The sequence below is a fragment of the Aspergillus brasiliensis genome, assembly GCF_001889945.1.
Source record: "Aspergillus brasiliensis CBS 101740 unplaced genomic scaffold ASPBRscaffold_4, whole genome shotgun sequence".
In the NCBI taxonomy this organism is placed as follows: domain Eukaryota; kingdom Fungi; phylum Ascomycota; class Eurotiomycetes; order Eurotiales; family Aspergillaceae; genus Aspergillus; species Aspergillus brasiliensis.
Window position 1 is genome coordinate 1,198,199 of NW_027137445.1, and position 19,573 is coordinate 1,217,771.

The 19,573-nt window shown below is 51.1% G+C and overlaps 4 protein-coding genes across 4 annotated transcripts; 2 read left to right on the forward strand and 2 right to left on the reverse strand.

Moving 5' to 3' along the window:
• Positions 1 to 309: 309 nt before the first annotated feature.
• On the reverse strand, positions 310 to 4,382 carry ASPBRDRAFT_205718 (uncharacterized protein). Its single transcript, XM_067621753.1, has 2 exons — positions 3,805 to 4,382; positions 310 to 3,744 (listed from the first exon to the last, which is right to left on the reverse strand). Exons 1-2 carry the CDS (start codon positions 4,073 to 4,075, stop codon positions 629 to 631), a joined length of 3,387 nt encoding a protein of 1,128 aa, XP_067480724.1. The 5' UTR covers positions 4,076 to 4,382; the 3' UTR covers positions 310 to 628.
• A 1,640-nt stretch (positions 4,383 to 6,022) lies between these two features.
• ASPBRDRAFT_41163 (DUF4246 domain-containing protein) lies at positions 6,023 to 8,339 on the reverse strand. The gene has a single exon (XM_067624503.1). It carries the CDS (start codon positions 8,306 to 8,308, stop codon positions 6,194 to 6,196), a length of 2,115 nt encoding a protein of 704 aa, XP_067480725.1. The 5' UTR covers positions 8,309 to 8,339; the 3' UTR covers positions 6,023 to 6,193.
• Positions 8,340 to 8,963: 624 nt separating this feature from the next.
• Positions 8,964 to 10,148, forward strand: ASPBRDRAFT_41164 (uncharacterized protein). Its single transcript, XM_067624504.1, has one exon. The coding sequence runs from the start codon at positions 9,095 to 9,097 to the stop codon at positions 9,932 to 9,934; it is 840 nt and encodes a 279-aa protein (XP_067480726.1). The 5' UTR covers positions 8,964 to 9,094; the 3' UTR covers positions 9,935 to 10,148.
• A 1,708-nt stretch (positions 10,149 to 11,856) lies between these two features.
• ASPBRDRAFT_28713 (bifunctional carbamoylphosphate synthetase/aspartate transcarbamylase) lies at positions 11,857 to 18,754 on the forward strand (the record flags this gene model as incomplete). Its single annotated transcript, XM_067622546.1, has 3 exons — positions 11,857 to 12,580; positions 12,645 to 18,643; positions 18,698 to 18,754. The coding sequence occupies 3 exons, from the start codon at positions 11,857 to 11,859 to the stop codon at positions 18,752 to 18,754; spliced, it is 6,780 nt and encodes a 2,259-aa protein (XP_067480727.1).
• Positions 18,755 to 19,573: the final 819 nt, after the last annotated feature.

Here is a 19,573-nt window from a genome sequence, read left to right on the forward strand (position 1 = left end):
ACAGGCTGTCATTGAATGTCGTTGGGATGACCAGTGCAGTCAGTAGTCCTTACTTGCTAGTCGCTTCTGTCAGCGACTGCAAAACGGGCAAACCCTTGCATATTTCCAGCCTCGGCTTTCCTTGACGCCGGGAGATAGCCATTAAACATGGGAACTCCCGTGTGTAACCACTAGATTGATTTTAGGATATCATAGAGATAAACAGTGGAAATCTGTGTTAGTCGTAGATTTCAGGGAAGCAGAGGAGCCACGGAGGTGTACAGATATATACATACACACGTGTTGTAGAATGACCATCCTGACAAACTTCCCAGTCTGGCCCCATTCAAAGCCAGGTGTTTCTAAGTAACCTTTATTTTCTAGGATTTACTGGCATATTGTGTGATCCAAGTCACCTTTCCACCACTAATTACACCATATCTTCAAACAACATGTGTGAGAGCAACAAGAAAGAAAGACATGTCCGTGACCCAAAGGTACTGGAAGGGTATCAAAAGCTCATATTTCATGAATCATCGAAAAGTCGTGAGACAGCCGGCCCAATAATACTGTACATGTGCACCAAATTAAATACAGGAAGATACCCCCATCTATGAGCTAGGAACGCTCAAACAGCTGCACCAATAATTTAAAGGTTATCATCTCCGCTGGGTTCGTCTTTGCGTTTCTCGAATGCCAGCTCATCCGACCATTGCCCTTCGCTGCTCGTCTTGCTCTTACGAGATCCCTGAAGATCCTTCTTCGGCTCCTTCTTATCGGCGCGCCGCTTTTTCTTGTCACGCTGGACGCCCCGTTGTTCATCAACCCGGCTTTCGCTCCGGCTAGTTCCACCACGTCGGAGGTCTTTGACTTCCTTGATCACCTCACGGAAGCCTTCCTCGATATTGTTCATGCGAGCCAAGACAAGTTTGCTGAGCATGTCCTGACTGCTACTTGGGCTGTCGGGGCGTCGGATATTCCCTGTCGCGTAGGCTATCTGTGTAGTGAGGCTTGAAGGGACACCGCCTAAGAAACCGTTCGCAATCGCCTTGTTGTCTCCCAGGTCTGAGCCTAAGCCATCGAGGATGGACGCTTGACGACGCCGCTGGAAGTGTGAATCGGGCACGGAGAAGCCACCCACATCCGGAACAGACATCGGATCAGATCGCGTCATGGTCACGTTTCGAAGCCTGCTGCCATCCGCAATATGTCTCTTTAGCGTCCATTGATCTGCAGAGGTAGACAGGACAGCCCCGCCTGCTCGATCAGGGGTCTGCGCTCTTGGCCGGACAGGGCTTGGTGAAGCTTTGGCGGCTTCGTGATTGCTACCGGAAGATATCGGGTTGTACAGCATAGTAGCGCCCGAGTAATTTCGCGTGTGGTTCTTGATCCGCCGAACGGGACTGGTCTTGCGAGATTTGATCCGGGCAGTCGAAGGGCGAGAGCTGAAGTGCTTGGGCGGCGTATAAATCGGACTCTGTTTGGTGTTCTTGGGCGTATCATCCTCGGAATCCAGTGGCCCCGACCTCTGTTCTACAGCCCATCCGCCATTGTCATCGCTTGTCAATTCATCATCGCCTTCCATACCCGTATGTCGCGATAACTGCCTGCTCCGCATCGGTGACAAAAGAGTTCTGCCATTACGCGGCGTCACGGGTGAAGATGCTACTTGAGGACGACGGTCAGGGTCAGAGGTAGCGGAGTGATTGGTTTCTGTGAAGTCGCGCAAGCTCCTGGTAAATGTCCGGCGAAAGCCCGTCCGACCGCGGGGATACCTCTCAAGCCGCTCAACCTCATCCGAGTCTTGCTCATCAGGGGGGTTGACAGAGCCCGATCCCATAGTCTGCATCCACTTGTTGACCACACTGTGGCTTTCTCTGCGATCAAGGGCGGCGACGGGACGTCTAGCTGCTGCGTCCCGGAATGGCCGTCGAAACACCTCGTCCAGAGCACGGTCCTTCTGATATGTGGCAACTGATGGTTCGCGGACGAAGGGTCGAATTTGCGAGCTGAAAGCTCTAAAGCGACGCCGGGCCCGAAAGCGGTCTGCTGAATCATCTCGAGATGTCGATTCAATCAAGTCGGTTGAATCAATCACCTGAGAACTCAGTATCGCTTTCTCGTAGAAACAGATTGTAAACAGGATGGGTAGGTGAGTAATTTTGATGATCGTGCGGTTAATCCGAACAAATTCACGGAAAGGCACGAAGTAACGAAGTGGGGTGATCAGCCAAGCAAGAATATTGGTCGGCGCAACATAAGAGAAGAGGGCATCCGATTTGACCATGGAGATTGTGTTGACGGCAAAGAGAAACTGGTGCTCCTGATTGGCGTTTTGCACAATACTCATGAAGGAGTTCGTCAAAACCGTGATAAGGATGGTGACGACGACAAAGTGACAAATGAACAGGAACACTGTCAAAATGAGTTTTCCCAGCATGTTGTACTCGTCCCAAAGACTCCACGCTGTTGGCGTGAATCCCATGAGCATTTGGAACAAGGCATATGCGACGGCGCCAGGGGAATGATCATCGCTGTTGCCAAATGCCTGTGTGAACGCCACGAAAAACCCGCTGCAGGCGATGATAATCAAAAGAAAAACCGCAATAAGGTCAGACGCCATGATTCTAAATGCTATAAGCAACTGAGAAAAGTAGCGATAGTGGTCAAGAACCGAGAAAAGTCGCGGGAAGAGAAGGACGGCATTTGCGGCCAAGATGTCATACGCTTGGTCTGCCACAATATGATTGCGAGTGTAGGGCAGGATGGCACCGTAAAGTCTCATGCAATAGTAGCAGAAAAGGAGGAAAAGGATACCGAGATCAAAGAGATTCCAGAAGCTCATGAGGTACAAACTGAAGCCTTGCTCGTTGAACCCGACAATCTCGTCTAGCATAAAGCCAGCGCTCCAAAGCCAGAAAATAATCTCCAGCGGAGTGATCTCGAGGCGACGTTGATTCAACACAGCCAGGAACAACCCCAGCAGAACCGCGAACGACAACGTTGACAAGAACTGTCTGTATCGAGGCACTCGTAGTCGTGAGAGTTTGAACAAGGAGGCATCTCGCGGGTCATAGATCGTGACTGAACGTCGAAGTCCAGATACATTGGGCTGTGGCTGACGATGTGACGTATCAAGGGGAGAAGGTTCAGGAGCAGTCCCATACTGCAGTCTCCCATTATTCCTAACCTGTGTGGGCGAGCGATGGAGGTAATCAGATGCGGAATGGAAGACAATCGTGCCAGCCCATATCGCTTCTAGTTGCTGGACTACCAGGGGATGCGACAAGAACCTTTTTGCCTGAGCGCGGATGGCGACCTCGAGGCAAGAGACACGAGCGATGGCGGGACGCTTGCTTCCTGGAGTAGAATACCAACCGGGTGCGCGATCGGAGCTTACAGTCGCCGTCGGTGTCTGACCGTTGAGAGGATAGAATTCGTAGGAGAGCGCGTCGATCAATTCCCGCGTTGAATACTCTCTTAGCAGCTTGATAGCGAGAAGCTCGCTCACCATGGCCCTGGTTTGACTCACGCCGCTGTTTCCGGGATTCAGATGGACCTCCTTCGAGAACTGAAGGCAGTTCGTTATCAGCGCATACAGTGTAGCCCTGGAGAAATGCAACGCGCGGATCTTTTGCTGGATAGGCTTGACGAGGAACTGGGAAATTTGTGGTGATCGCAATTGATCCCAGGTCAGGGTGGTTTCACATCGAGCAACAATGAGAGGACGGATGGCATGAGTGATGTCATAAACCGGCAAAGTGTCTAAAAAGTCAGTATGCGAACATGGAATGAGGTTATAGCCGATAGGAAGAGTATCTGTACCTAGATGCGACGCAGAGAATATCGGAAGAAGGGGCGTGGACTCGACGGGTTCGTCGTCCTCTTCGTCGGCATCGTCTTCAGATCTTGCGCCAGGCTCCTCATGGGTGCCGCTGTATCCGTTGATCTCTTCATAGCCGGGCTCCGGGCCTCGTTGGGGCGCATTATATTGTTGAAAAGGCCATTGGGAATCACGAGTCGTGTACGGCGAAGAAAACGGCGACCGCTCCGCATAAACTCGTCGTTTCTTGGGGCGCAAAAGGGAGGCAAGCATTTTGAAATCGTCGTCCCCTGAAGTCTCAGCAGCACTGGGCGGGACAAAGATTGCCGTCACTGCATGTTGGGGGACGCGCCAAGATCAAAGCAGGGAAAAACAATGCGTCGCTCGGACCTGAGCAAAGAGAAGGTTCTTAAGAGAGACGGATTTGCTCGAGCTGGTAATCCAAGGTGGGCAGGAAACCTGGCAGGTTCGCGTGATTCAAGAGGTATTTTTTAATGGGGGGGGAGGAAGATAAGCAGGGAGAGCTGCAGCAGCGTTGAAACGATTTGCTCCCAAAATTGACGCAGCCCACATGCGCCTGCAGTGAGTGCAGCAGCGGAGGCGGCGATCGCAGGGAATCAGACCAGCTCGAGATATTCCTGCGAGTTCTGGGCTGCCGCTAGCGTCCGATAAGTCTTCCGCGCATGAAGCACCTCGCTTTGTCCGTGAATGTTATTGGCGTGTGCTTTAGATCATTGGGACGGCACAATGTGGCCAGACCGCTAACCGACCGGTTAGTAGCTCCCTATAAACATCGTACTTTTCCCACTGATCATAAGATGGAGGTTTATGGGAACCCCGCCACTTTTCTATTATCAGAAAAGTATGTGACGGCGCGGGTGGCAAAAGATCTTTACCCTTTATAGTGCTAATGAATGCCTATCAACGCATCGCGCAAGGGATGATGCCACTTGACTGAGCTGAATTTTTACCTTCAGAACTGGTTTTCATCATGCTCGGTAACTACTACGGAGTACCGATATAATATTTCTGCACTTCTACGCATACATCTAGTATATTATTTCAGACCAAATGAAAAGAGCGAGTTTCTTTCTTTCAATCAGTATATCGTGAATATTCTACCTTTTAATAGATTCGTGCTATCGTGCTATTTCTCCCTTTCACTGCTACTCTATTTATTTAAGTTGAAGATAAGGAAAACTCTCTCCCTGACATCCACTAAGCAGGGCTAAGATGTCGTGATCTCAATGCTGTATATGCATATGACTCGGCTACAAACGCACCTGATACTATGTAAATTCTATAAGTCTATACTGTAGGAAAACGAATAATGAAGCCGAAACAAACTCCCTCGCTGTACATTATACTCCTCGCAGCGATTATAATTCGTTAATATATTAGCCAAGGATCTTCTAGGTAATAACTACCATTGTATGCAAGACAACGTCATGATTCACAACTGTACGTAAGTATGCAGTCTTGCATAGCCGGAAGCTTCTATACAAACAATCCCAAACCACGGGACCTTGATAAGCAAGCTATCGTTTTAAGCGTACTAATGATATATATTACGAAAGCCTAATATTCAGTAAAATTATTCTGATGTACTTACACTGATCGCCTTAGTTGGACATAGCTCCTCAAGTGACTTTTGAGGTAAGAATCTCAGAACCTGAAGGGGCCGATCATAGCCAAGAGTAAGTATGATCTAGGGTCTGCTATAGGCGTCATTAAGCTAAGATTTGGGATTAGTAGACATATTATCTACGGCTTATTATGATGTCTCGTATGAGATGGTTACTAGCTGACATCCTCTCCCTGTATCTGCAGTGCCTACATCATCCTCTTCCATACACACTCGTATCATCATTCTTAGGAACTTGTCTACGCTGCCGCAACCCCTTGCAAAACTCCTCGACTGCACTTAACCATTTCCAATAATAAGCCACTCTTATTTGCTACAATTGGAACTGTTGGAACAACAACAACAACTATAACTACTACTACTACTACTACTACTACTACTAACTAGGTAGTAGTACTTAAGTAACCTTTTGTGGGCTAATTAGTCTGCCTATGTGATCATGTCGATCACTGGATCTGATAATGTATCGTCGATATCATGAGCTAAGGATGTCTTGGTGAACAACCATCAGTATCTATTGCATGTAAAAAAGTTTCTATCTTGGGGAATGGACTCTTTTCCCCTATTTGGTTAAATTTCCCTATTGCTATGTTGCTAACGCAAAAGACATCGGTAAGCACTATCCTACTGATACTTGGCGCCGTCGCAACACCGTCTGATGCGCTTGAACAAATTGAAACAACTCCGGCGCTAGATCCGGCGGCTTTTTGACGCCAATTTCCAATCCGGAAATAGTACTAAGTAGACTAAGGAGTCTCATATCCAACCTCGATAAATCTCTCCATCAAATCTTGTGCGTCATGTTCACCGTAAGGAAGACAATCCATGACATGGTGCCCCACGCACGAATCGATGACCCGGCGCACGCGTTCGTGCTCGAATAGCAATTTTATGCGTAGCTCTTCGGCGTCGGCTGCGGACATTGGCCAGTCCTTCATATGATCCATCACAGACCACACCAGCTCCAGGGGTAGGCGTTGATCGAGTTCAGCTGCCTGTCGGGCTGCAGTGGCCCACCATTCACTTTGCTGCGGAGGGACATTCTGCGTTGAACAGATGCGATAATGAGGGTCGACGAGTCGAAGTTTGATCAAGGTCAAATTCCCCGGCTGACTGGGATCCACTAAGCGAAAGGACTCCAGCTTCGATCGATAGGTATTAGGCCAGCTGAGAAGACGGCCTTCTGTGAGTGGAACCGACCCGAAAGCATGCAGCGCGCGAGGAGGTACACCCTCATACCGCTCCCAGTAATCTACATCGAGGACCGTGGCAAGTGCTTGAGGCACCTGACACTCGAGCTCCGAGGCGTGGACTTTATCTTCGTGTTCGAAGGCCAGGCGCACTGGGGTGAGATTCTTGCACTCCACCACATACAGACTAGTGGCTGCTATCCGGTCGTTGCGAAGCCCCTCGGTGTGGAAATGCCTCTCTCCGTTATAGATAGGATTATCTGGGTGTATTTCGATGCGGGTAATTTCCACTACAACCTGGAGACCCTTCTCCTGGAACTGCTTCTCCAATTGAACAGGCTTGTGGTCATGGTGTAGCGGATCCGGGTATTTGCTGATCCGCTGCGCGTGAATTGCGTGTCCCGTAAATTCACCCTGCTTCCACTGCTCATACGAGAACGAGACACCGGGCTCTGGGTGATTGAACCAAGCTCGGCGAGTGCGTTTGTATTTGGCGATCCTATACACATGGCAGGGAATATCCCATTGTTCGGGGGTGAGCAGATCCATCAAATTGGCCGGTTCGTCAGACAAGGGCTCTGCCTGCTTCCATTTGGGTGGCTCAGGGCTTTCAATGTACTCACGAGCTGTGTTGCGCAGTGTCTCCCACTCTTCGTAGGTGTCACATTGTAGCTGCCACCGGGGCCAGTATCGAAGAACATCGAATATTTTGTGGTCTTCTTGATAGTTATAGATCTCGCATCCATATGTCAGGATACGTGGTGGGCGACATCCACGTGTATTACCGTAAAATAAGATTTCATTCCAGCAAGGGACGGAGCTTGCTATGAGGTGCTCAAGATGCCTATACAATTTTTGGTACCTGCCCGGGTGAAGATTATTGACGTATGAAGTGATCCGGACATCCAGAATGTCCGTAATATTGAACTGCACGTCACAGGGAAGCCACTGGAAGCGGTTTGACCAACAGCTCTCCGGCCCTCCTTGGCCAGGCCTGCGTCTCATGTTGCGGGGCCGGTGTTGGGGAAGACCCATAGGATGAGGAGGTAGCTCTCCAATGGGTTCGTCGGCCGCTCTCCACAGGTTATTATCGAGGGGGACCTGTCCCCCATGAATCAGGACTCGAGTCTGGTCGTAGACGAGAGGATATTTAGACGGATCCACTAAGCGATTATATTGTATATAGGGTCTGGGCTGCGGGTGTGGGACCCCCAATCGGGCTATCTCCGCCTGGACCTCTTCTTTCAGGGACAGGGACTCTGGATCTGAGACACACACATCGGCTTGACAGACAGCCGATGAACTGTCAAAGACCAGGAGACGGCCTGTTTCCCGCCACGTTTCTGCTTTATCGCGCAGTTCCGCCAGACACCAGTCCCAAGCAGCGGCGCTGATCAGGTGCCCGTCCGGTCCTTCTGTGGCCTGGCGGTGCCATTGCGCCAGCTGGGTCTCATCTCCATTTATTACGGCAGAATCCCATCCAGGTTTTTCTGTGGCATGTTGCATGAGACGAATCATGGCCATCTCCCGCCTGGTTAACCGAGGTGAGTGGCGGTAGTCCATCAGCCCATGCGCAAAGCGAGCCTCTGGTGGGAGCTGAAAATCCAAGGGGATGGAGCCAAACCCGGGCACCTGAAGCGGACCATCTCCGGTATTGGTAAGAGTTGCCATTGTTGGGAGAGACTTCGATAGGGAGTTCAGTGCGTCGTGGTCTGGGTTGCAGAAGATGTGAGCCTTCAATGTGATCGTGGTCTAAATAGTGTCAGCTTCCTTACAAAAACGACTAGTGAGTAACAAGTTTAGCCGTGCATATCCAAGCCTTTCGCTTGCTCCTTTCCTTTTCAGGCTCCAGCTCCGATTCCCTAGGACACACCTGGTTAGCCCTCAATTTATACAACGTATAATTTATTGGGCGACAGTGGGTTGCGCAAGGTGTTTAGCTCAATGTGTACATACTATCGATACTAGTAGCTAGCTATATACTAGACGCTTACTAGAATAATATGATGGTCATATATACCTTATGCCAGTCAGTGCACTTAGTATGATGATGATGATGATGATGCTAGTTACGTTAAATCATTCGCCCAGTGACAGCAGTCTCAATGTTCAATGAGCTCTTGGGTGTGACGCATTAAATCAAGGGTGCTTTCTAGATAGTCAATAGGAGTATAGGTTAGTAGGGACTATTAGCTATCTCTGTATCGTAATTCCTAAGTATATTTGTCACGTGTCTGCGCTAATGCAATGCCAGGATCTGTTTGAATTGACCAGCCTGTTTACTACGGCTGCCAGATCATCTAATCAAGTGATAGGTAGTACCTCCGTTCTGTTTCAGCCGTCTAACCCAAGATAAACATAACGCCCATTTATCCCTACTTCCACCTGTTGCCTGCGCCCTATATCTCTATCTATCCAAAGACCCCTATATAGCATCAATACATCATCTAGCCAACCATGTCAAAAGAATCAGCTGCTGAGTCCATCCGCTTACCAACCGTCTCCGAGATCGAAGCTGCAACAGAGCGCCTTAGCATGTCCGATGCATACGACCAAGTCTTCCGGGTGGGAGAGCGTTTCGCAGTCAAATCGGGCTACGGCGTACCTCTCATCGAGGCTGAGACCATGAAGTTTCTCGAAGACAGCCAAGTTCCAGTACCAAAAGTCCATGCAGTCTTCAAGGACCCAATGTCTAAGAAAATTTATATTATCTTGGATCATGTCCCTGGCGACACCCTTGAAAGCTTACTGCCATCCCTTGATCCAAATGAAAAGGCCACTATATGCAAGTTGATCAAGGACGCGATCTTCAAACTACGAAGTATACCGTCGCCCGATTACTTCGGAATGCTGAACCGCGAGCCCTACCTCGATGGGGTATTCTGGACTGCAGATTATGATCCCAAGATTTCCGGTCCCTTCGCAAATCAGGAAGACCTGAACCTTGCCATAATTGAGAGACTTCGTCAGACGGAGAAAGAGCAGTATATTCGATTGTTGCGACCTATGATTGATAAGACCCTTCGCGGTCACCGTCCTGTTTTCACTCATGGTGACCTTCAACCAAAGAATATTATGGTCGAGAGACTTGAGGCTCGCGAAGGATGTCCGGAATTTAAGATTACTTTACTTGATTGGGAGGGTGCTGGGTGGTACCCGGAGTACTGGGAATTTTGCAATGCGACGATTGCCTGCAGGTTCAAGCCCGATTGGCTTGAACTTGTGCCTGATATATTGGAACAGTACTCGTTGGAATTCCTGATGATGCAGGTAGTGTATGCTTCAGTGTTCTACTAGTGCTAATAGTGTCGAGCAGACAAGCGCGCGGATCCTGCAATATGATGACCTTGAAGGTGGGGGATTGTATATATTATGGAGGACTACTAAGAAGTAGCAGTTTGTGTTCGAAGACGGGTGCACAAGTTATCGCAAACAAGAAGTAGCGGATTGGTCTAAACGGCATACAGCATTAAGTATTAGTATCTACCAACCAATAAAGTTTGACTTTCCCTGCAAGTCTGTGTATAGTGCAGTGTTTATCTCTTCATGGCCTGTGGGATGCAGGTGCCTTAAAGTTACCCGCTCGGAGAATAATTGCGCCCGCAGCAGCACTAGTAAGTACATACTAGGATTGACCCGAGTGTTGCAGATATCATTGACAATGTAGCATTGACTTTATAATAAGTGAAGTGTTAGTAAAATTACCTACTATTTACCCACAAAGTCAGGAAGAAGAGGATGGTCCTTTTAATATCAGTAAGGCTGAGACTAGGCAGTTCGGTTCGAGGCAAACGGAAGATAAAGTAAAGCTGGGCGCAAACATTTATTTTTCTCCATGCTCGATACAGTTGTGTGTAAGTATGCTATTTCTGTTCAGGTACCATTTGGACAGTGGAAAAGGTCACTTGGCAAATCTTGATACGACGTTGGATATTCTACATAGTAGGTAGGGGGCTTCTCACATTGTCCATTGTCCATTGATGCAAGAGACATTCAGGCGGGTACGGTATAGCCACAAGGGCAGAGGTTTTTGATTAGATTGACATAGATAGCAGAGGCTTGAGAGGACTCAACATACCATCTATACGGCGGAAAAAGAGCTACGTAGCCATGTGATGTTGAGTAGAAATTCCAGAAGGTACCTGTGACTCAATATTCACGGTATCCCACCGAAAACACAGAAAAAGTTACACTTTCCGATAACGGGTTGGCATTGAGTTTGCCCAAAGCGCCATTCGGGCCGATGATTGGAGGGAAGCGTAACCAGGCATCGGACCGGATCCAGAACCAAAAGCCAAGGCAGGTAGCGCTCACCGCCTGCGGTGGCCACTGGCCACTGGCCACCGGCTGCAAGCGTGGTCGATCCGTGTGGCGAACTGTCCCCCAAAGAACCAATTGACTGGTGACGGAGACGGGCCATCTCGGCAGTTGGCACTAAAAGCAAAGTAGGTCTGTGTGGTGCGGCAAGTCTCTGCAAACTCCCCTCCACCGAACTGCAATCAAAATTACGCACTAAACCCAGAAAAGGAGCTTTCTGCTTGCGATGACCTCACTCGGTTACACATCTTCGTGGCTGCTGTCCCGTCTATACCTTGTCAGGGGATGTATTTTGCGTTACGATCAATTGTTAGAGATCTAATGGCGTTGATAGTGACTAGGATGATTCTTCAATTCATCATACCAGTAGTAGACGTAAGAAACGATACTGTTCACGCTGTGACTCTTGGGTCATGCGCCTTGGAACTTGGGGAAGGGAAGGGAAGAGGAGGGGAGGGCACTGACTGGCTCCAGGTTGCGGACAGGAATTGCTTAGACTCCATAATTAGCAATGGAAAGAAAGCAAACGAAGGCCACCCAGTCCTCAACCCCCTCAAAACCCCAAAAAATGTCGAAAAAATTTTCTTCAAGGCGGTCAAGGACAGCAGAATGGCCCATGATCCCCGGATCGGTGAGTTCAACAGTCCAATGAGAGAGCTCCATCAGCCCGCCGTACACAAAATTTTATCCTGCGAATTCTTCTTTTCTCTCCTCTTTCCTTCCTATATTCCTCCTCCTCCCGTGCAGAAGCAGCAGAATCACTCCCCTTCCTCCCCTCTTGCCATCTTTTTCAAAAGGGTCTTGGAGGCTGCTGATGCTACGGTAGAGAGAATACCCCCCCAGTCATACAGTCCCCGAGAGGACCTTTTCCCCCTCCCCCCACATACACAGTCACCACCACAATGCCGCAGTCCGCTGGTCACGAGGAGGCTGCCCTCCCCTCCAGCCCTCTCTCTGGAGGCGCCGTGGCCTACAACCAGATCAACAAGGAATTGCAGCCGCTTCCCCCGATGGAAGCTCACAATGGGGCCGTGATCCCTCCCGCTTCGGCTCCCTACCGGGGCAGCAATGGGAGGATGGTCGCCGTCGAGCTTGAGGACGGCACCGTCTACCAGGGCTACAGCTTTGGTGCTGAGAAGAGTATCGCCGGTGAATTGGTCTTCCAGACCGGTATGGTGGGATACCCAGAGTCCATCACGGATCCCTCGTATCGGGGCCAAATCCTCGTCGTCACCTTCCCCCTCGTCGGCAACTATGGTGTTCCCTCCCGGGAGACCATGGATGAGTTGCTGAAGACTCTTCCCAAGTACTTCGAGTCTACCCAGATTCACATCGCGGGTCTGGTAGTTGCTACATATGCCGGAGAGGAATACTCTCACTTCCTTGCTGAGTCGTCTCTTGGCCAGTGGCTGAAGGAGCAAGGTGTTCCTGCCGTGCATGGTATTGATACCCGTGCTCTTACCAAGCGCATCCGTCAAAAGGGTAGCATGCTGGGTCGTCTGCTGCTCCAGAAGTCTGAGACTGTCAGCGACGCCACTGTCATCCCCACCGAGAAGGACAGCTGGAAGCCGTTCTTCGAACAGACCGAATGGGTTGATCCCAACAAGAAGAACCTGGTCGCCGAAGGTAAGCATCCTACTTACATTCTGGATTCAGATGGAAAGATCGTTTCTGACTGTTGTTACGATAGTGTCGATCAAGGAACCCAAACTTTTCTCGCCTCCCGAGAATGTCGCCCTCAAACACCCCTCCGGTCGCCCGGTGCGTGTCCTCTGCTTGGACGTGGGTCTGAAGTTCAACCAGCTGCGCTGTTTGCTTGCCCGCGGTGTTGAGGTTCTCGTCGTGCCCTGGGATTATGACTTCCCCACTCTTGCTGGAAAGGACTATGATGGTCTGTTCGTCTCGAACGGTCCCGGTGACCCGGCTACCCTTACTACCACCGTCAACAACCTGAGCAAGACCTTGAAGGAGGCCCGGACTCCCGTGTTCGGTATTTGCTTGGGTCACCAGCTGATTGCGCGCTCCGTCGGTGCTCAGACCTTGAAGATGAAGTTCGGTAACCGTGGTCACAACATTCCTTGCACTAGCATGCTCAGCGGAAAGTGCCACATCACTTCCCAGAACCACGGTTATGCCGTGGACTCCAACAGCCTCCCCGAGGGCTGGGAGGAACTCTTTGTTAACGCCAACGACGGTAGCAACGAGGGTATCCGCCACGTCAGCCGGCCCTTCTTCAGTGTCCAGTTCCACCCTGAAAGCACCCCTGGTCCTAGGGATACCGAATACCTGTTCGATGTGTTCATCAACAGCATCCAGGACACCATCGCTTCCTCGGAAGCTCTTCAGAAGCCTGTGTCTTTCCCTGGTGGCGCCAAGGAGGAGAACATCAGAATCGCTCCCCGGGTCTCCGTGAAGAAGGTCCTGATCTTGGGCAGTGGTGGTCTGAGCATTGGTCAGGCTGGTGAGTTTGACTACTCCGGTAGTCAGGCCATCAAAGCCTTGAAGGAAGAAGGCATCTACACCGTCTTGATCAACCCCAACATCGCCACTATCCAGACCTCCAAGGGTTTGGCAGACAAGGTCTACTTCCTCCCCGTGAACGCCGACTTCGTTCGCAAGGTGATCAAGCATGAGCGCCCTGATGCCATCTACTGTACCTTCGGTGGTCAGACCGCACTGCAGGTCGGTATCCAACTTAAGGATGAGTTCGAGTCCCTCGGTGTCAAGGTCCTCGGTACCCCTATTGATACCATCATCACCACCGAAGATCGTGAGCTGTTTGCTCGCAGCATGGACTCCATCAATGAGAAGTGTGCGAAGTCCGCATCTGCCTCCAACCTGGAAGAGGCCATGAGTGTCGTTGAGAGCATCGGATTCCCCGTTATCGTCCGTGCTGCCTACGCCCTTGGAGGTCTTGGCAGTGGTTTCGCCGATAACATGGATGAGCTGAGGGAACTCTGCCTCAAGGCGTTCGCTGCCAGTCCTCAGGTGCTGATCGAGCGCAGTATGAAGGGATGGAAGGAGATTGAGTACGAAGTTGTCCGTGATGCCAGAGACAACTGCATCACTGTCTGTAACATGGAGAACTTCGACCCTCTCGGTATCCATACTGGTGACTCTATTGTTGTTGCTCCTTCTCAGACTCTTTCTGACGAGGACTACAACATGCTGCGTACAACTGCCGTCAACGTTATTCGTCACCTTGGTGTCGTCGGAGAGTGTAACATCCAGTATGCGCTGAACCCCTTCTCGAAGGAGTACTGCATTATCGAGGTCAATGCTCGTTTGTCCAGATCCTCTGCACTTGCTTCTAAGGCCACTGGTTACCCTCTTGCCTTCATCGCTGCCAAGCTTGGTCTGGGTATTCCCTTGAACGAGATCAAGAACTCGGTTACCAAGGTCACCTGCGCTTGCTTCGAGCCTTCCCTTGACTACTGCGTTGTGAAGATTCCCCGCTGGGATCTCAAGAAGTTCACCCGTGTCTCCACCCAGCTCGGTTCTTCCATGAAGAGTGTTGGTGAAGTCATGGCCATTGGACGTACTTTCGAAGAAGCCATTCAGAAGGCTATTCGCTCGGTCGACTTCCACAACCTTGGATTCAACGAGACCAACGCCCTCATGTCTATCAAGGGTGAACTGCAGACTCCCTCTGACCAGCGTCTCTTTGCCATTGCCAACGCCATGGCTACTGGTTACAGCGTCGATGACATCTGGAAGCTTACCCAGATTGACAAGTGGTTCCTCAGCAGACTCAAGGGTCTCAGCGACTTCAGCAAGCTCATGACCCAATACAATGCCACCAGTGTGCCTAGGCCTCTTATCCGCCAGGCCAAGCAGCTTGGTTTCTCGGATCGTCAGCTTGCCAAGTTCCTCAGCTCTAACGAACTGGCTATCAGACGCCTGCGTGTTGAGTCGGGTATCATCCCCATTGTGAAGCAGATCGATACGGTTGCTGCTGAATTCCCCTCCGTCACCAACTACTTGTACCTCACATACAACGCCTCTGAGCATGATGTCAACTTCGAGGACAAGGGTATCATGGTTCTCGGATCTGGTGTGTACCGTATTGGTTCGTCCGTCGAGTTCGATTGGTGTTCTGTGCGGGCTATCCGTACCCTTCGTGAACAGGGCCACAAGACGGTCATGGTCAACTACAACCCGGAGACTGTCAGTACCGACTATGACGAAGCTGATCGGTTGTACTTTGAGAACATCAACCTGGAGACTGTCCTTGACATCTACCAGTTGGAGTCCTCCAGCGGTGTGATCATCTCCATGGGTGGTCAGACTCCCAACAACATCGCTCTGCCCCTCCACCGCTTGAACGTTCGCATCCTTGGTACCTCTCCCGAGATGATCGACGGTGCTGAGAACCGTTACAAGTTCTCTCGCATGCTTGACCGTATCGGAGTTGACCAGCCGGCTTGGAAGGAACTTACTAGCACCGAGGAGGCCACCGAGTTCTGTAACAAGGTCGGCTACCCTGTGCTTGTCAGACCTTCTTATGTGCTTTCCGGAGCCGCCATGAACACCGTTTACTCTGAGCATGACCTGGCCAGCTACCTCAACCAGGCTGCTGAGGTTTCCCGGGAACATCCCGTGGTTATCACCAAGTACATTGAGAACGCCAAGGAAATCGAGATGGATGCTGTGGCTCGCAACGGTGTCATGGTTGGACACTTCATCTCTGAACACGTTGAGAATGCCGGTGTCCACTCTGGTGATGCCACTCTGATCCTGCCCCCGCAGGATCTGGATCCCGAGACCGTTCGCCGCATCGAGGAGGCCACCCGGAAGATCGGAAACGCCCTGAACGTCACTGGTCCTTACAACATCCAGTTCATCGCCAAGGACAACGATATCAAGGTCATCGAATGTAACGTCAGAGCTTCTCGCTCTTTCCCCTTCGTCTCGAAGGTTATGGGCGTTGACCTCATTGAGATGGCTACCAAGGCGATGATTGGTGCTCCTTTCGCTGAATATCCTCCTGTCTCCATCCCCAAGGACTACGTCGGTGTAAAGGTGCCCCAGTTCTCCTTCTCCCGTCTCTCGGGTGCCGATCCCGTCCTTGGTGTCGAGATGGCCTCCACCGGAGAAGTCGCATCTTTCGGTCGTGACAAGTACGAAGCCTACCTCAAGGCCTTGATCTCCACTGGTTTCCGCCTTCCCAAGCGCAACGTGCTGTTCTCTATCGGTTCTTACAAGGAGAAGATGGAGATGCTTCCCTCGATCCGCAAGCTGCACCAGATTGGGTTCAACCTCTTCGCCACCTCCGGTACTGCTGACTTCCTGAAGGAGAACGGCGTCCCCGTCAAGTATCTCGAAATCCTTCCGGGAGAGGAGGAGGACATCAAGTCCGAGTACTCGCTCACTCAGCACTTGGCCAACAACCTGATTGACTTGTACATCAACTTGCCGTCCAACAACCGGTTCAGACGTCCTGCCAACTACATGAGTAAGGGTTACCGTACTCGTCGTATGGCTGTTGATTACCAGACTCCTCTGGTGACCAACGTCAAGAACGCTAAGATCTTGATTGAGGCCATTGCTCGCCACTTTGCTCTGAACGTGCAGACCATTGACTACCAGACCAGCCACCGCACCATCATCCTGCCCGGATTGATCAACGTCGCTGCTTTCGTGCCCAACCTGATGGTCCCTGGCTCCGCTGACTTCCAGCTCATGACCAAGGCATCCATTGCCTCTGGTTTCAGCATGGTTCGCGTGATGCCCGTTGGTGTCGACGCTTCGGTCACCGATGCTCGTGCTCTGAAGATTGCCCAGCAGAATGCTGAGAAGTCCTCCTTCTGCGACTTCAACTTCTCTGTTGTGGCCACTGCCAACAACGCCGACCAGATCGGACAGGTGACCGGCGACGTGGGCTCGCTCTTCATCCCCTTCAACCATCTCTCTGGCAACATCAGCAAGGTTGCTACGGTCACCAACCACTTCGGCGCTTGGCCTTCTAGCAAGCCTATCATCACCGATGCAAAGTCGACTGACCTGGCCTCCGTCTTGCTCCTGGCCAGCCTCCACAGCCGCAACATCCACGTCATGAGCGTCTCGTCCAAGGAGGACATCGCACTCATTGCTCTCAGCAAGGAGAAGGGTCTCAAGGTGACTTGCGATGTTTCCATCTACAGTCTTTTCCTCACCAAGGATGACTTCCCTGAGTGCAGCTCTCTGCCCTCTGTTGAGGATCAGAAGGCCTTGTGGGAGCACTTGAGCACCATCGACGTCTTCTCCGTCGGCAGCATCCCTTACCAGGTGGCTGGTGAGAAGGCCTCCCCTGTCGCTGGTATCGCTGAGTCTCTGCCGCTCTTGTTCACTGCCGTCTCGGAGGGCCGCTTGACGGTTGAGGACATTGTCGCCCGTCTCTACGAGAACCCCAAGAAGATCTTCGAGCTGCACGACCAGGCGGACAGCTCTGTCGAGATCGAGGTTGACCGGCCGTATCTGTTCCAGGCGCCCCAGGGTGCTTGGTCTCCTTTCAACGGCAAGAACGTTAGAGGTTCCGTGCAGCGTGTTGTCTTCCAGGGCAAGACTTCCTGCCTTGACGGCGAGATCATCTCCGATGCTTCCAACGGAACTGACATGTCCACCCATCGGATTGTGCCCGCCTCTCCTTCCGTGAAGGCCATGTCCCCCATGGTTCACGCCCGTCCTGAGAGCTCCCTTGACCGCAGACTGTCCTTCTCTGGAACTCCTCTCCGCCCCGGCCGCAAGCTTGCTGAGCAGGCCCCTGCTGTGGGAGAACTTGGACCTCCTTTGTACACCCCCGTCCCTCAGGTGTCTTCCTCTCTCCTTGAAATGCTCTCTCGGTCTACCTTCAAACAGAAGCACGTGCTTTCCGTTAACCAGTTCACTCGGGCTGACCTGCACCTGCTCTTCACTGTGGCTCAGGAGATGCGTCTGGGAGTTCAGCGCCAGGGTGTGCTTGACGTTCTGAAGGGCCGTGTTCTGACCACTCTCTTCTACGAACCTTCCACCCGGACGTCCGCTTCTTTCGATGCTGCCATGCAGCGTCTGGGAGGCCGCACCATTGCCATCTCCACCGAGCACTCTTCGACCAAGAAGGGTGAGACCTTGCAGGATACCGTCCGCACCCTCGGCTGCTACGGAGATGCCGTTGTTCTGCGTCACCCCGATCCCAGCAGCGCCGAGACCGCGGCCAAGTTCTCTCCTGTCCCCATCATCAACGGTGGCAACGGCAGCGTTGAGCACCCCACGCAGGCGTTCCTCGACCTCTTCACCATCCGTGAGGAGCTCGGCACCGTTACTGGCCTGACCATCACCTTCACTGGTGACCTTCGTTACGGTCGCACTGTGCACTCGCTGCTGAAGCTGCTCCAGTTCTACGATGTTCGCGTGCAGCTGGTTGCGCCTAAGGATCTTTCCCTGCCTGAGGAAGTCCGCCAGCAAGTCATCGCCTCTGGCCAGCTTGTTGTCGAGTCTGAGGAGCTGACCCCTGAGATTGTTGCTCGCTCCGACGTCCTGTACTCTACTCGTGTGCAGAAGGAGCGCTTCAGCGATCTGGCTCAGTACGAGCGCCTGAAGAACAGCTTCATCATTGACAATGCTCTTCTGAAGTACGCCAAGAGCCACATGGTCGTGATGCACCCTCTGCCCCGTAACGCGGAGATCTCGGAGGAAGTTGACTTTGACCAGCGGGCGGCCTACTTCCGCCAGGTTAGTTTCTCCCCGCCCCCTTTGAATGAATGTGATGCTGATGTTGGACTACAGATGAGATATGGTCTCTACTGCCGTATGGCTCTGCTTGCGTTGATTCTGGCGCCTTAGATCATTTCGGGGTATTGACGAGCTATACGATTTTGAGGGAACCTGATGATATCTGTGGCGTTGTTTCACAGGTCTGGATGGCGACCTCCAAGCATCATGTGTGATTTACGTTCCGTGTTGCTTTTCTTCCTTTTTCTTCCGCATTGGTTGGTGTTTTTTTTCTTTCGAAAAGTTAAGCAGTGTTATACATATACCGCGTAGGCTGCGAGGCTTAGAATGCCCGCATGATAGATTAGATGAATTTCCTTCCATGAACACAATCATCCCGTTATGTGTGATGTATGTGGTGTGTGTATTATGTATTGTGTGTGGTGTGTGTGTGTTATGTGTGTGTTCTGTGTGTTGTGTGTGATGTGTTCGTTATGTGTGTGTTTTGTGTGTGTTGTGTTTTGCGTTTGGTTTGGCGTTTTCTCTGTTATTTCTGGCGTGTTTTCTTCCTTTCTTTTACTTTTTCTTCTTTTTTCCCTTGGGTTTGGATGGACGGACTTTGGAATTGGGATTGGGATTACAGGAACAGGCGTTGAATTTGCGGGACATTTTTGGGTGGGACGGACAACAGCGACAACAACAAGAGATACCCCTGACGACTTTGAACAAGATACCACCGAGAAATGTTGATCATGACTCGCGAACAATACTATGATGATTATTCGATGCCATTACTTTCCCACTCTCCTTCTTGTATACCTTGAGTATCTTGTGTATGCACAACTATTCCTAAGCATTACTTGTAAGTGGTTGGCAAATAGCATCTCATTTAATGCTTCCTACATAAAATCATATGCATAGTCTGATTGTGCTATGCAACCAACAATCGCT